We start from the raw sequence: 13,263 nt of genomic DNA, 5'->3' as shown, positions 1-13,263 counted from the left end.
AGCCCTTGTCAGAGAATGGCAGGATCCAGATTCCATGGAGGGAGAAGGCACTGAGAGCCTGCTGCGGGTCCCCACCGCCTCCCTAGGGGCTGGCTGGACGAGGGTTGAGCTCACGCCACACAGAATAGGGACTGACAGTGATCTAAGTAATGAGAGACAAGAAATTCCAGCTCCAGCAACAGAGGAGTGAGCCACAATGGTGCTAGGCTTCCAGGGAGCCCCAGGGTAAGACTGTACAGAACAGAAGGTTTTGGGGAGGGTCCAGGAAACGTCTTGGTCCCTTGTAGAAGGAGCAGAAAATGCTAGGTTGGTGAGTGACAACCACGGCCTCAAGGTCGGGTTTACATAGCCTGCCCGCCCCCAGCACCCTCTGCCCCCTCTTGAGTGAGGAACAGCCCTCAGATCCTGGATGTGTCCGAGCACATGACATGGTGAGGACCCAGTCAGCGGCTTGGAGTCAGAGAGACCAAACCCCTCCAGGGCCTGCTGCAGAGTGTCAGCAAGAAGCAAGAACGCAGCGCAGAGTGGCCTTGGGGAATGTGCCAGATCCAGTTTGTTTGTGAAGAAAGAAGGCCCGGTTCCTAACAGGAAGGGACCTTCCTGGGGTGGAGAAATGCGGGCGGACCCACATGGGCTGCTCGGACAGCTGACCGAGGTTGGGGGCACCTCTGTGGCCGGAAATTGGCCAGCTCCCTAACCAGCTGCCACTGCCTCTCAGCCAGAACTGGCCAGGGAGGGTCGTGCAGGAGCTCCTCCCCTCTCTCTCACCCCAGGTCTTGGGCCTGCAGCACCAAGGTGAGGAATGTGCAGGCAGATGAAGCTGCAGCCCTCACAGCGGGCAAAGAGGCTTTATACCTCTCTACTTATGCTTGCCCACGGAGGACCCCCACATTGCACCTTCCCAGGGAGCAGAGTGGTGCTGACCTTACAACATGATCCGCCGTCTCCTTCACTCTCCCAGGTGCCCTATAGATGTGCACCTGAGTCCAGCAGCCCCCAGGGAGGTGGAGGTCGTGAAGGTCAGGCCCCCACGAGAACCTAGGCTTCATGGAGCCCCCATCAAGTGTTTTCCCATATTGCTCTGCGGTTTCCAGGCTGGCTGCCATATGCTGGGGCCCCACCAGCACCCCTCTCAGGGGAGTTGGGTCATCAGCGAGTTCAGGGATCAGCATCCCTTTGGCCCCACCCTCCTTGCCCACTCCCTGGCCTCCCACCCAGCTTGCCTGATTTGGTCGGCCTTGAATAAGGAACCTTGAATAAGAGGGACCCAGCCAGACGAGATCGGGCGCGTTCAGGGTAGCCATCAAAAGGAGTGAGATCTTGCCATTTGCAACAACGTGGATGGAACTGGAGGCTATTATGCTGAGCAAAATAAGTCAATCAGAGAAAGACATGTATCATATGACCTCACTGATACAAGGAATTCTTAATCTCAGCAAACAAACTGAGGGTTGCTGGAATGGTGGGGGGTGGGAGGGATGGGGTGGCTGGGTGATGGACATTGGGGAGGGTATGTGCTATGATGAGTGCTGTGAATTATGTAAGACTGTTGAATCACAGATCTGTACCTGAAACAAATAATACATTATATGTTTAAAAAAAAAAAGAAGATAGCAGGAAGGGAAAAATGAAGGGGGCGAAATCGGAGGGGGAGAAGAACCATGAGAGACTAGGACTCTGAGAAACAAACTGAGGGTTTTAGAGGGGAGGGGGGGTGGGAGGATGGGTTAGCCCAGTGATGGGTATTAAAGAGGGCACGTTCTGCATGGAGCACTGGGTGTTATATGCAAACAGTGAATCATGGAACACTACATCAAAAACTAATGATGTAATGTATTTAGGTGATTAACATAACATAATAAAAAAAAAAAAAGAGGGACCCTGCCAGAGCCCAGGCTCTCTTTCAGGCTGAGACAGGGGTTTGCTGCCCATCCATGGCTGGTCTGACCACTGGTCAGTTAGCCCTGCAGCAGCTGACTGGGGCTGTCCTGTGTCCCGGCTTCCTATGAGAAAGGCGAGCACAGATGAGTGATTCTGGGGCACAGCGTCCCTCAGAGGCCTCCCCACAGGACTTGGGGTGCCCGTTGCTAGAACACATGTAGCTTTTGGGGTGCTCCAGTCTCCAGCTGACTGTGGGCACAGGAGGAAGCCTGTCTGGGTGCCAAACCCACTTTACCCTACAGAAGCCTGCATGGCCTGGTCTAGCACACCCTCCTTCGATACCCAGGGTGCCCTCCACCCTGGGCACTGTGGCTATGGCACAGACTTTCCTTTCTTTTTTTTTTTTTTAAAGATTTTATTTATTTATTTGACAGAGAGAGAGCACGAGTAGGCAGAGTGGCAGGCAGAGGGAGAGGGAGAAGCAGGCTCTCCGCTGAGCAGGGAGCCGGACGTGGGGCTCGATCCCAGGACACCAGGATCATGACCTGAGCCAAAGGCAGCTGCCTAACCAACTGAGCCACCCAGGCGCCCCACAGACCTTCCTTTCTTGAGCCCACCGGGGACTGGCAGCATTCCTGGGCACTTCCCACAGAGCATTCATTCCTGGAACAGTTCGCAGGAAATCTGCAGAAAACTATAAGATGGGGAGAAGGAGGTTCCATCATTAATCTGTCTGGGCACTGCTGAGTTAATTGAGGGGAAATTAGTTTCTTTACTGCTGACTTCCCGGGGTCTGCAAATAGGCTTAGATCCCCTGTGAGTCTCCAAAAGAACTAGAGGAGTTGCCATCGTTCACAAGCCAATTTGACCAAGGAACCCTTCTAGGAGATCTAGCTCTTGGGAGCAGTTTTTCAGGCTCTGGGAAGCATGTTGAAGGTCGGGCAATCCCAGCTCCTCAAAAAGACAGAGAGGCCCCTTGTCAGCAGCCCTCAGTAGCTGACTGAGCCTCCCTGTGTTTCCAGCCTACCCCTGGGATCGGTCCAGCCTGAAATCCATGCCCCTGGACCTGCGGCAGTTTGAGAAACTGGACACCTATGCCTCACAGGTAAGAGAAGGCGGCTTGGAGTTTCCGGAGTCAGGGTAATGAAGCCTCTCCTCAGGCCCCTCCTGAATGCATCTGCAGTCCCTTGGACAGACGGCCCAGAGTGCCTCTTCACATCGTATGGATGGGGGAAAGAAGGCCAAGGCACCAGACTCCTGCCCAGGACAGGAGGCCATTCCATCCCCCCAATGCCACCCACGGGGTCCTGATGCGTCCACCCCAAGGGTACACACCCTGCAGGTGCCCCATTGGCAGGCCCCTCTGACCAACCCTATCCTGCCCCCCCTGCCATTGCCCACTTGGGCATTGCTGCTGCTGAGCCAGGCCACCCCTGGTCCATGAAGGAAGGGAGCAAGAGGATGAGGGAGGGCCATGGCTGCAACTGGCCAGCACCCACTGTGACCAGAACCATGCTCACCCCTGGAGCACGTGGGCTGCCAAGCTCTCACCTCTGGGTCTGGCCTCATCTGGGGTGGGGTTGGGGAGAAGCAGCTACAGAAGCTGAAGCACTAGAGACACACTGGGGTCCTGGGAACCAGGCAGGAGCCCTACAACAAAGAGTCTGATTAGAAGGGCCAAGGAGCTGGACCCATTGCTGAGGTCGAGCCATCATAGGCTGGTAAGCAGGGAGGTCATCTATAGTCTAAAAAAACCATCGTGTGGCTGGCACATAGTAGGTGCTCAGGAACCTTGTTTGTTGAATTGATGAGTGGATGGATAGGGGCCTGGATCCAGAGTCAGATTAGAGGCAGGGCCGTCAGTAGGGAGCCGTTTGCTGTCCCGGCAGGAGCCGGTGTGACGTGGATTAAATGGGAACAATGAGAGCAGAGAGGAGTGGAAAGGTCAGCACTGAGCTGGAGGCAGAGGGAGGACTCCATCCCGGTGTGTGTGAGGGAGGTGGAAGGCAGGAGGCTCACAGGCGGCTGGACTGAGCGACGGAGCGAGGGTGGGACAGCTCCTCGCTACCAGGAGCAAGTCTCAGGGGATGACAAGTTTGTTTAGGGGCAGTGGGCTCTAGTACCTGTGGAACAGCCACGGGAAATGACCACTGGGCAGCCAGGTCTCCAAGCCTGGAGCCCTATCCAGCCTGGAGATATGTGGGCAGGAAACACTGATCCGGGAACCATCACATTTAGCTGAAGCTGAAGCCATAGGGTGGGTGTCATCTTGGGGAGGACAGGGCAGGAGGTCCAAACGGGCCCTGAGCCACCTGAGACCAGGGCAAGACAAGGAAGGATCAGTGTTCTCGGAGGTGCAAGGAGAGCTCCCTGAGGTCGAGGATGGCCAATAGCATGCGCCATTCAGTCTGGTCAAGTGAGGTTAGGAGAGACTCATTTCCACCACTTGTGCGCTGAAGTGCTTCCTACTGCCAGAGGGGCAGGTCAGAGGGGCGTCATGGGAGCCTCAGCCAGACTTGGCAGGCTGAGATGCAAAGCGGGGATGAAGGAGGAGGGAGTGGGGAGAAGACCCCACAGGAGCCTGGCAGAGAAGAGGAAGCGAGATGTAGGTAGCCCTAAGAAAGAGATCTGGGGAGGGGATAGGGCAGCCAGGCCTAGAAGGGAGGAGGTGAGGACACAGGTGAGCAGGGGCACTGCCTGAGGAAGAGCAAGGCCTGCAAAGACAGGAGGCCCGGACTGGAGGCTGACAGAGAGGCTGGCTGTGCAGGAGGGAGGGCTCGTTAAGGGGAAGTCCTGACTGAGCCATGTTGAGTCTTAGGCCAGGTTGTCTCTGAGAGGGAGGGAAGGGAGGCGGTGTCAGGGTCTGAGGAGGGTGGGTATGTTGTAATGGCCACCAGAAGGGACAGGCAAGGCTTGGAGAGCAGTGCCAGGAGCCCAGCTGAGGCCAGAGACCCAGCTGCAAAGCAGTGGGTGTCCAGAGCCAGCCAGGCCCAGGTAGAGCCGGGAGGTGGGGACCCAAAGGCCCAGAAGCCAGGAGGTTAAGTCAGGAGTCAGCCAGGCTGAGTGAGGGCCCTGCAATGTGTCAGGCACTGTCGTCCTTGGCTCTGGGAGAGGGACGAAGACAAGAACTGTGGAGTTGGAGCTGGACATTGAACAGAAGGAGGCAGACAGCAGCTAGGCGGGTAGGAGGCAGAAGCGGGCTCCAGAGGTCTCCTTGTGGTCAGACAGTGCATCCGGGGGGGTTCTGATGTGAGTGGTGGAAAGGATCCAGGAGCTCAGGGAGTACCTTAGGGTGTGGGCTGGCCAAGGCGTGGGCAACTCTCGCAGAATTAAGCACACAGTTGCCCCAGCTTCTCTAGAAAGATTAAACATGGTCACGGCAGCCTTTCCTAGAATCCCAACCGTGTTTCCTCCCGAGGGCCCCTGCGAGAAAACCTAATTTGTTCTTTTTTTTTTAATTGTGGTAAAATACATATAATATAAAATTTGCCATATTAATCATGTTTAAGGGTACAGCTCGGTGGCATTGAATGCATTCATGATATTGTACAACCATCTCCCCAAACAAAAAGGCCGTACCCATGAAGCAGTCACTCCCTGTTCTCCCTGCTAACCTCTACGTTACTTACTGTCTCTCTGAACTTGTTTACTCTCAATATTCCACATAAGTGGACTCATCCAGTACGTGTCCTTTTGTGTCTGGCTTATTTAGCATCATGTTTTCAAGGTTCATCCATGTTGTAGCATGTGTCAGAACTTCATTGCTTTTCGTGGATGAATAATATTTCATCGTAGAGATATACGACATGTGTTTACCTGTTTGTCTGTGATGGACGCTTTCGTTGTTTCTACCGTTTGTGTATTGTGAATAATGTTGCAGTGAACATAGGTGAACAAGTATCTGCCAGAGCATCTGTCTTCAGTTCTCTTGGGTATATACCTAGGAGTGGAATTACTGGATCATACGATAATCCTGTTTAGGAACCACCAAACTGTTTTTCCACAGCAGCTGCGCCATTTTACATTTCCACTAATGATGCACAACGGTTCTCATTTCTCCACACCCTTGCTATCTTTTTTACTACAGCCCTCCTACGGGGTGTGAAGTGGCGTCCCGTGGTTTCGGTTTGCATTTCCCTAGGGACTAATGATGTGGCACAGCTTTTCATCGGCCATTTATATATATCTCTGAAGAAGTGTATATTCGGGTCCTTCACCCATTTTAAAATTGGGTTGTTTGTCTTTTTGTTGTTGAGTTGTAGGAGTTCTTTACATATTCTGGATATTCATCCCTTATCAGATATGTAATTTGTGAATATTTTCTCCCATTCTGTAAGTTGTCTTTTCACTTTCTTAATAATGTCCTTTGATGCCCAGAAGTTTTTTTATTGTTATGAAGCCCAGTTAATCTATTTTTTCTTTTGTACCTCGTGCTTTTGGTATCATATCGAAGAATCCGTTGCCAAATCCAAGGTCATGATGATTTACTCCTGTGTTTACTTCAAAGAATTTTATCATTTAAGCTCTTTTATTTAAGCCATTGAGCCTTTTTGATTTGATTTTTTAAAAGATTTATTTATTTATTTTGAGAGAGAAAGAGAGAGAGAGAGAATCTCAAGCAGACTCCCTGCCCAGCACAGAGCCCGACACGGGGCTCAATCCCACAACCCTGAGATCATAACCTGAGCCAAAACCACGAGTCGGATGCTTAACCAGCTGAGCCACCCCGGAGCCCCGAGTTAATTTTTGTATATGAAGTAGGGATCCAACTTCATTCTTTAGTATGTGGATATCCAGTTGTCCAGCACAGACTGGACTTTGTTAAACAGACTATTCTTTCCCCACTGAACAGACTTGTAATCCTTGTCAAAAAAGTCAGTTAGCCATAGGTGTATAAGTTAATTTCTAGACTCTCAGTTCTATTCCACCTGCCTATATGATCCTTATGTCAGTACCACACTATTTTGATTACTATAGTTTTGTAGTTAAGTTTTGAAATTCAGAAATGTGAGCCCTCCAATTTTGTTCTTCTTTTTTCAAAATTGTTTTGGCTATTCTGGGCCCCTTGCAATTTCATATGAAGTTGAGGATTGGCTTTTCCATTTCTGCAAAAAAGGCTGTTGGAATTTTATAGGGATTGTGTTAAGTCCGTAGATCGCTTTGGGTAGTACTGACCATGAGTAGGGGCTGCTGTAGCCGCTCAGATGCCCACCCACCTGGCTGGCCCCAGGTCTGCCGAGAAAAGATATGTGGCTCTAGGGCCAGTGACTCAGCTGGTCAGCACTACCTGATATGTCCAGCCCCCCACCAAGGGCCGCGCTCAGCCTAGCCCTTGTGCCTCTGGCCCTCTCCTCCTCTTCCTCCTCTGCCTGGAGGAAAAGCAGCACCAGCTCCTGGCGGCAGGGCACTGGGCTCCCACCGCCCTCATCCAGGCCCTGACATAGCACACCCCTCCCACTCCCCAGGTGACAGTCAACAGTGGCCTGGATGAGCTGGTGAGCGACCTGCTCCAGGAGGCCCACAGTGACCTGGAGAGGGTCCGCGTGATCTGGATCTGGATCTGCCACCACATAGGTAGGCCCACCTGTGGTGCCACTGGCCCTAGGACTCCCCTGATGCCACTCCCTGCAGGACCCTGTTTCTAGGGGAGACTCTCTGGGATTCACTTGACCACCAGTGTGTATGGAGTGAGACAGACAGTGGAGGAGAAGGGTTCCCAGATGGCTAGCTTGAATAACCAAAGACTAACCAAGGAGAGTAAAGCTCACCGTGTACTAACAGTCTCCATAAAGGGTCGTTGGGTGGGGGATCCCCTGTGACCATCTGCCCACAGTCAGTGACCAGAGCTTAGGCCCTTTACCCAGCGGCAGCATTCCCTCAGTGCTGGCTTCCTGGTAAACCTGCTGCACAGACCTGAGAACCCAGGACAGAAGGTCATCTCCAAGAAGAATGGGGAAGGTTCATAGCTGTTGGAAAGTTATTGCGACACCAGAGGTTTCTTAAAGCACCAGTGCCAGGAAGAGTGGGCTCGCCTCTCCCTCTCCCTGTTCCCACACCCGCGATCTCAGCCCTGTCACCAGGCACTCAGAGCAACCTCAGGGGGCCTGGGCCTGTGCACCTGTCCCTAACTCTGCACAGGGCAGCCTTGAGGATCTGGCCAGGTCAAGCCAGGCCCCATGGGGGTGGCTAGGGGGAGGCTGGATGCTGCCCCTTGCAGTCAATGGAAGAGCCAGGTGGTGGGGTGGACTTTTAGCGCTTTCCCTGTGACCTGACAACCAGCGGGGGGCTCTCCTGATCTGCTGCCACTGGGCTTTTCCTTTGTCCTCCCAGAGCAGCAGTGAGGGATGCAGCTTAGAGGAGGAACTCACCTGACACAGGTAGGGTATCTGACCACAGGGCCTGAGAGGCCATTTCCTCCCTCCCCAAAACCAGCAGCTCCGTTCAGCCTGGGGCCTTAAAGGAGCAGAGTCAGAAACAGAGCATTAGGTAGGACTTCACTTACCGTCTGCCACCTTCACAGGTGCTCCCTTCGTGCCCTCAGTGCCCACAGGGATTCCTGCCTCAGGGCCTCCCTCCAGGCCTTCACTAACGGACAGCCTGTTTAGTGGTAGCTCAGGGCACCCCCTGGGGGTCAGTGTGAGGCCTTGGGGGTGGCCGCAGCAGGGATGGGGGAGCAGCCTCACGGGAACGGCCTGCCGAGCTGTGTGGTGGGGAGGGCAAGGGCAGAGCCCCCACGGCCTGGTGCTATCTTGGCCCCCTTCCCTTTCAGCCTCTCCTCAAAGGCCTGACAAGCCAGGCAGCCTGCTCTGCCGATGCTTCGCTCTTCCTCTTGCCACCTGCCCAAGGAGGCGACATTTCCCCAAGTTTGCCCTGGCTGGGGGCCCTGGTTCCCTTCAGCCTACAGTGGTTTCTCCGGGACTTGAGGGAGGCCAGCCCGAATGGTGCTGAAAGCACAGCGGAGGGCGGGGACGGCGCCGCAGGCCACGGACCCCTCTGCTCTGCACCAGCCTTGGTTGCCTCCCAAGACCTGTTGGCTCACAGTCTCCTCTGCCCTCCAGAGTATGACATCGAGGCTGCCCAGGAGAAGGACCGCCAGGCCTTCAAGCCCACCGACATCCTACGGACCCGGAAGACCAACTGTGACGGCTACGCTGGACTCTTTGAGAAAATGTGCAGGTACGAGAAGGGGTCCCATGGAAGGCAGGCAGTCCTGGGCTGACTGCTGTGACCCCTCCCTTCGCCCCTTCCAAAGCGCCGTGCGCCTTCACGCACATGCCAGGCCTGAAACCGGAGTTTGCAAACTCTGCTCTGGAATCCGAGTGAGTCCTGAAAAGGTCAATTTCTCCCTTTTTAACACCAGCATAATTGACTTTGTACCATCTGCCTGCCTTCGCGATGCATTAACATAATGGCAGATGAATGCGCAGAGATAATTTGGTTATAAAAGGCCCCTTTTCCACCTTCTCTGATCTCTGCACAGCTGAAGGTTAGAAGAATGGCAGGTCTGGGAACAGTAGGACAGTGGCTGCTGACGCCAAGGGGACTGTGAAAGCCTGTCCTCAGGGCTGGCACCGGAGCCCTCTCTCGGGGGAAACAGATGATCTCCTACCCGAAAAGATTTGTCAGTTGGAGAGGCTGAATAACTAGGAAGCAGCTTTTCTCTTGGAGACTTTGGGCTCCATTTTCATTGCTCTAATGTGCTCCTGGCCAGGTTGCCCGGGCGGGTGACAGCAGGTAAGGAGACCACTTGTGCGCGGAGGCACCTTTACTGGTTCTAGGTGACCTCGAGACAGACTCCAGGCTGGGGGAGCCCCGCCGACCCCACAGCTTCCTGTGCCCACTCTCCGAGGTCTGCTGGGTTCCCCGGGAAACAATCAGGCAGCCGGGGAAGCCGCTGAAGAGCCTTGTCCCCAGGGAGATGGATAGGCTCTGCCCACCGTCTCTGCAGGCCTCTGGGAGTGGGTCTTCCCAGGCACCCATGTCAGCCCACCAGGACTCAGATTCATCAAACCAAGTGCAGCAACAGACACTCAGGAGTCCGCAGGTGGGCAGTTGTGATGTGTCGGGGACGTGTGTACGTGTCGACACACAGGCAGCCCAAGATGTCCTGCTCCTGCAGACACGCAGCCCATTCCTGGCCTAACCCCCCGTTGTTGGACCCTCCCACCCCGCAACACCACCGGCAAGCATCCACATGTGCCTGCTCCCAGCCTCCTGCTCGCTCCCTGCTCTTCACGGTGCCCCCCTCCACGCCCCACCCCTGAGGCCAGTGTCCCAGAGGCAACCAGGGCAGGTCAGGCTGCAGCGGATGCCAGCCCCTCTGCAGCCCATCCACTCCACCAGAGCAGTGCTTCGCTCCCACCCCTCACGTGCCTGCCCCCGCTCCAGGCCCGGGCACCCCAACATGCCTGGGGGCCTCTCCAGGAACCAGGATCCTCACTGGCCCTCTGCCCAGACTCCATAGGCCCTAGGTTCCTGAACAGGACCCACAGGCTCACACTGTCCTGTAACGTCCTCCATAATCTGACCTCCAGCACCCTTCCAGCCCTGCACCCTGCGGCACTCTCCGCACTTCTGGGTCCTCAAGCTCAGTCTGCTCCCCCCTCTCTAATGCTCCTTCCTGCCCCACTCCTGGACGCCCCCTTCACCCCACCCCATCTCCTCCCTTGATGTCGTCAGCACACCGTATACACGGACTCCTGGCTTGCCTTATGCTTTTATTTAATAACTTTTCCAAATTAAACAAAAAATACTTGTTAATTACAGATGATTTATAAAATGCACAGAAGCAAAAAGAAGAAAATTAGGTCACTCTGACGACTTAGAGATAACACTTAACATTTTGTCCCATTCCCTCCCAGACTTTGTTCTATCATATACATGTTAACCTGTGTTACCTGTGCTCATTTTTCCTCCAGTGTCTTGTGGGGCTAGTATGTCTTTTATGTGTCTTTAGCCCCTCTCTCTCTGTTTCTGCTTCCCCTGTGAATGGCCAGCTCAGAATCCTACACGCCATAGGCCCACGATGACTGGAAATGACAAGATATTCCTAGCAGATTTGTATGAAATGGGCCTTCCTCTCTTTTTAAATCATGGACTAAACCTCAGTCTGTTTTCGGCTCTATTTTTGCCTGGCACCTTTCAGAGCATAATTTTCATCTTAGTTGGCCAACTTGATTTTTCAGTCCTAGGATTTCTCAGTCATAGGATATATCCTTCTTTATCCAGTATAAGCCTTCCAAGCATGGTGCAGGAGGGTGCCAGACTGAAAGCCAGAAAGACGTTTGCAGCCCTCAGCTCCCCCGTCCTTAGTTTCCAGTCCTTGATTTACCACTTGTTAATTGTGTTCCTTTGGAAAGGCACTGAATTTCTCAGAGCCTCAGTTTTCCCATCTGTACATGGGGACCGTAGTGCCTGCTGGCAGTGCTAGGGTTAAGTGAGAACATGCAGTTTGGAATTTGCTCACCTGACTTTGGGGTTGTTGGGTTGTTTTTTAACCTTGCCTGTCTTTCTTGAGTATGGGAACGCTCTTGCGCAGTGGAACTTTCCCACAGACACACATAGACTCAGAAAATTGACACTTGCCTTGAGTGAACCTGTCAGCTTTCTGGCCTGATCCAGATGCTTAACAATGGCCCTCTTCTGGCCTGCAGCTGATCATTAAAACACATCCCAACATTCTGCATCATTTAAAGCTAGGTCCTAACCTGGCAGTTAGCATGTGAAAAACTCTGCACACTGCTCAGACGGTTAACGGTAGCTCACGGTTCCCTGGGTCCCTTTAACTTTGGCTTTAAAGATCAGCAACCTCACCCATGCATCACTTTCCTAATTCCCTTACCTTCCAAATAATTGCCGAAGGTTTGGTAAATTCATTAGCTGAGTCCTTAATAACAGAAGACATGTAATCCACACTTGCTGATTTATCCCGGCTCAGTTGTCAGGGCGGCCTCTTAGCAAGAGCAGTACCCACACGGCCATCATTACTTCTGCCCATCCATTCTGCTTCCTTGCAATGGCCTCATTAAGGACTGATTGAATAAAGTAATTCGGTGGGGAACTCAGATATTTTTGCAACATCCTTCATTTCCTCATCGTCTTTCCCAAGTAATCGATGTGAGGGTTTTGTTTGGTTTTTTGTTTGTTTTTGTTTTTTTAGTCCTATTGCTTGTAACTGCTGGTCTGGTTTCTTTCTGACCTCCCATCATCCAACATTAACGTCCCTGCTTTTGCCTCAATTCCTCTCTGCCTTCATGAATTCTGCTTAACCTCCTTGCGGGGGCCAAGCTTCATTTCCCAGATTCCTGCCACCAAGTCAGCTCCAGTACAACCCCTCCCCCTGTTATCACGACTGTAGCACCACCAGCCAGCAGAGTTTCCAGAGAGTTTGGGGAAAGCCAGGAGCTTAGTATAGGTTTGAGGCTTTGATGCCGGGGAGACTGGTTGTCACCGATCGGATGTCAGCCTGTTCTCCATCCGTCCTCCCTCTGTCACAGAGACCAAGAGCAGCATCCAGCTTCTGCTCAGCATGATGTCCCAGATGATCCCAGCACATCAGTGGGCTCCAAAGGCCCCAAAGGCTGGGGAGCAACCATCTCACCACCCTCCTGGGAGAGGCAGATACCCTGGATTACCTGAAGTTATGCCCAGATCTGACTTTGTCATATAAAATTCCTGAAAGGGACATCTGAATTCCCCCGCCCTTGTAGATACACCAAAGGCTAGTGCTCGCAGAGATGAAGGATGTGACTAGAACAAACCATCCCTTAATTTTGCTGCACCCATACATTTATAAATTAAATCTTGGCATACTAAGGGGCTGGTGTCATACGAAGCCTCCTGAACTGTGTGCGTCAGGACAACTGAGTCCTGAGGCTGCTCTGGCCACTGGTTGGCTGTGTGTCCCCAGGCGAGTCAGCCTCGCTCTTTGTTCTGCTGACTCCTCGCTTGTCAGAGAGGAGGGCTCTGAGGTCACAGCCCAGAAGGCCCGACACAGGGCCTCCGAGTGAGAATAATTACTGTGGTTATAGTTACTGACCTCACCACTAAGGGTGGTGCGAGACCAGGGAAAGGGGACCGTACAGCAGAAATAGAGGTACCGTCAGAGTTACAAGAAATCAGCCACATAATCTGTGGAACGTATGCCATGCTTATGCTTGTCCTGCTACAGTACAGAAATCACAAAATTGGGGGGGCACCAGGGTGGCTCAGTCGGTTGAGCGGCCAACTCTTGGTTTCAGCTCAGGTCATGATCTCAGGGTTGTGAGATCAAGCCCCGCATCAGGCTCCGCACTCAGCGAGGAGCCTGCTTGAGATTCTCTCTTCCCCTCTCCCTCTGCCCCTCCCCTCCCCCAGCTCATGTGCTGTAAACAAACAAACAAA

General features: G+C 53.2%; 1 protein-coding gene across 1 annotated transcript in view; it reads left to right on the top strand.

The window, feature by feature from the left end:
• KY (kyphoscoliosis peptidase) overlaps nt 1-13,263 on the top strand; it is a 46,117-nt gene that overhangs the window by 20,393 nt on the left and 12,461 nt on the right. Inside the window, exons 6-8 of the mRNA XM_081826654.1 lie at nt 2,904-2,986; nt 7,347-7,455; nt 8,940-9,057. Of these exons, the coding sequence (XP_081682780.1) occupies nt 2,904-2,986; nt 7,347-7,455; nt 8,940-9,057 (310 nt within the window). The remainder of the gene's footprint in view (nt 1-2,903; nt 2,987-7,346; nt 7,456-8,939; nt 9,058-13,263) is intronic.

Source organism: Leptonychotes weddellii, chromosome 1 (genome assembly GCF_054177405.1).
Source record: "Leptonychotes weddellii isolate Sample4059 chromosome 1, ASM5417740v2, whole genome shotgun sequence".
In the NCBI taxonomy this organism is placed as follows: domain Eukaryota; kingdom Metazoa; phylum Chordata; class Mammalia; order Carnivora; family Phocidae; genus Leptonychotes; species Leptonychotes weddellii.
Note: the sequence above shows the minus strand (reverse complement) of the source record. Positions and strands in the feature narration are given on the sequence as shown.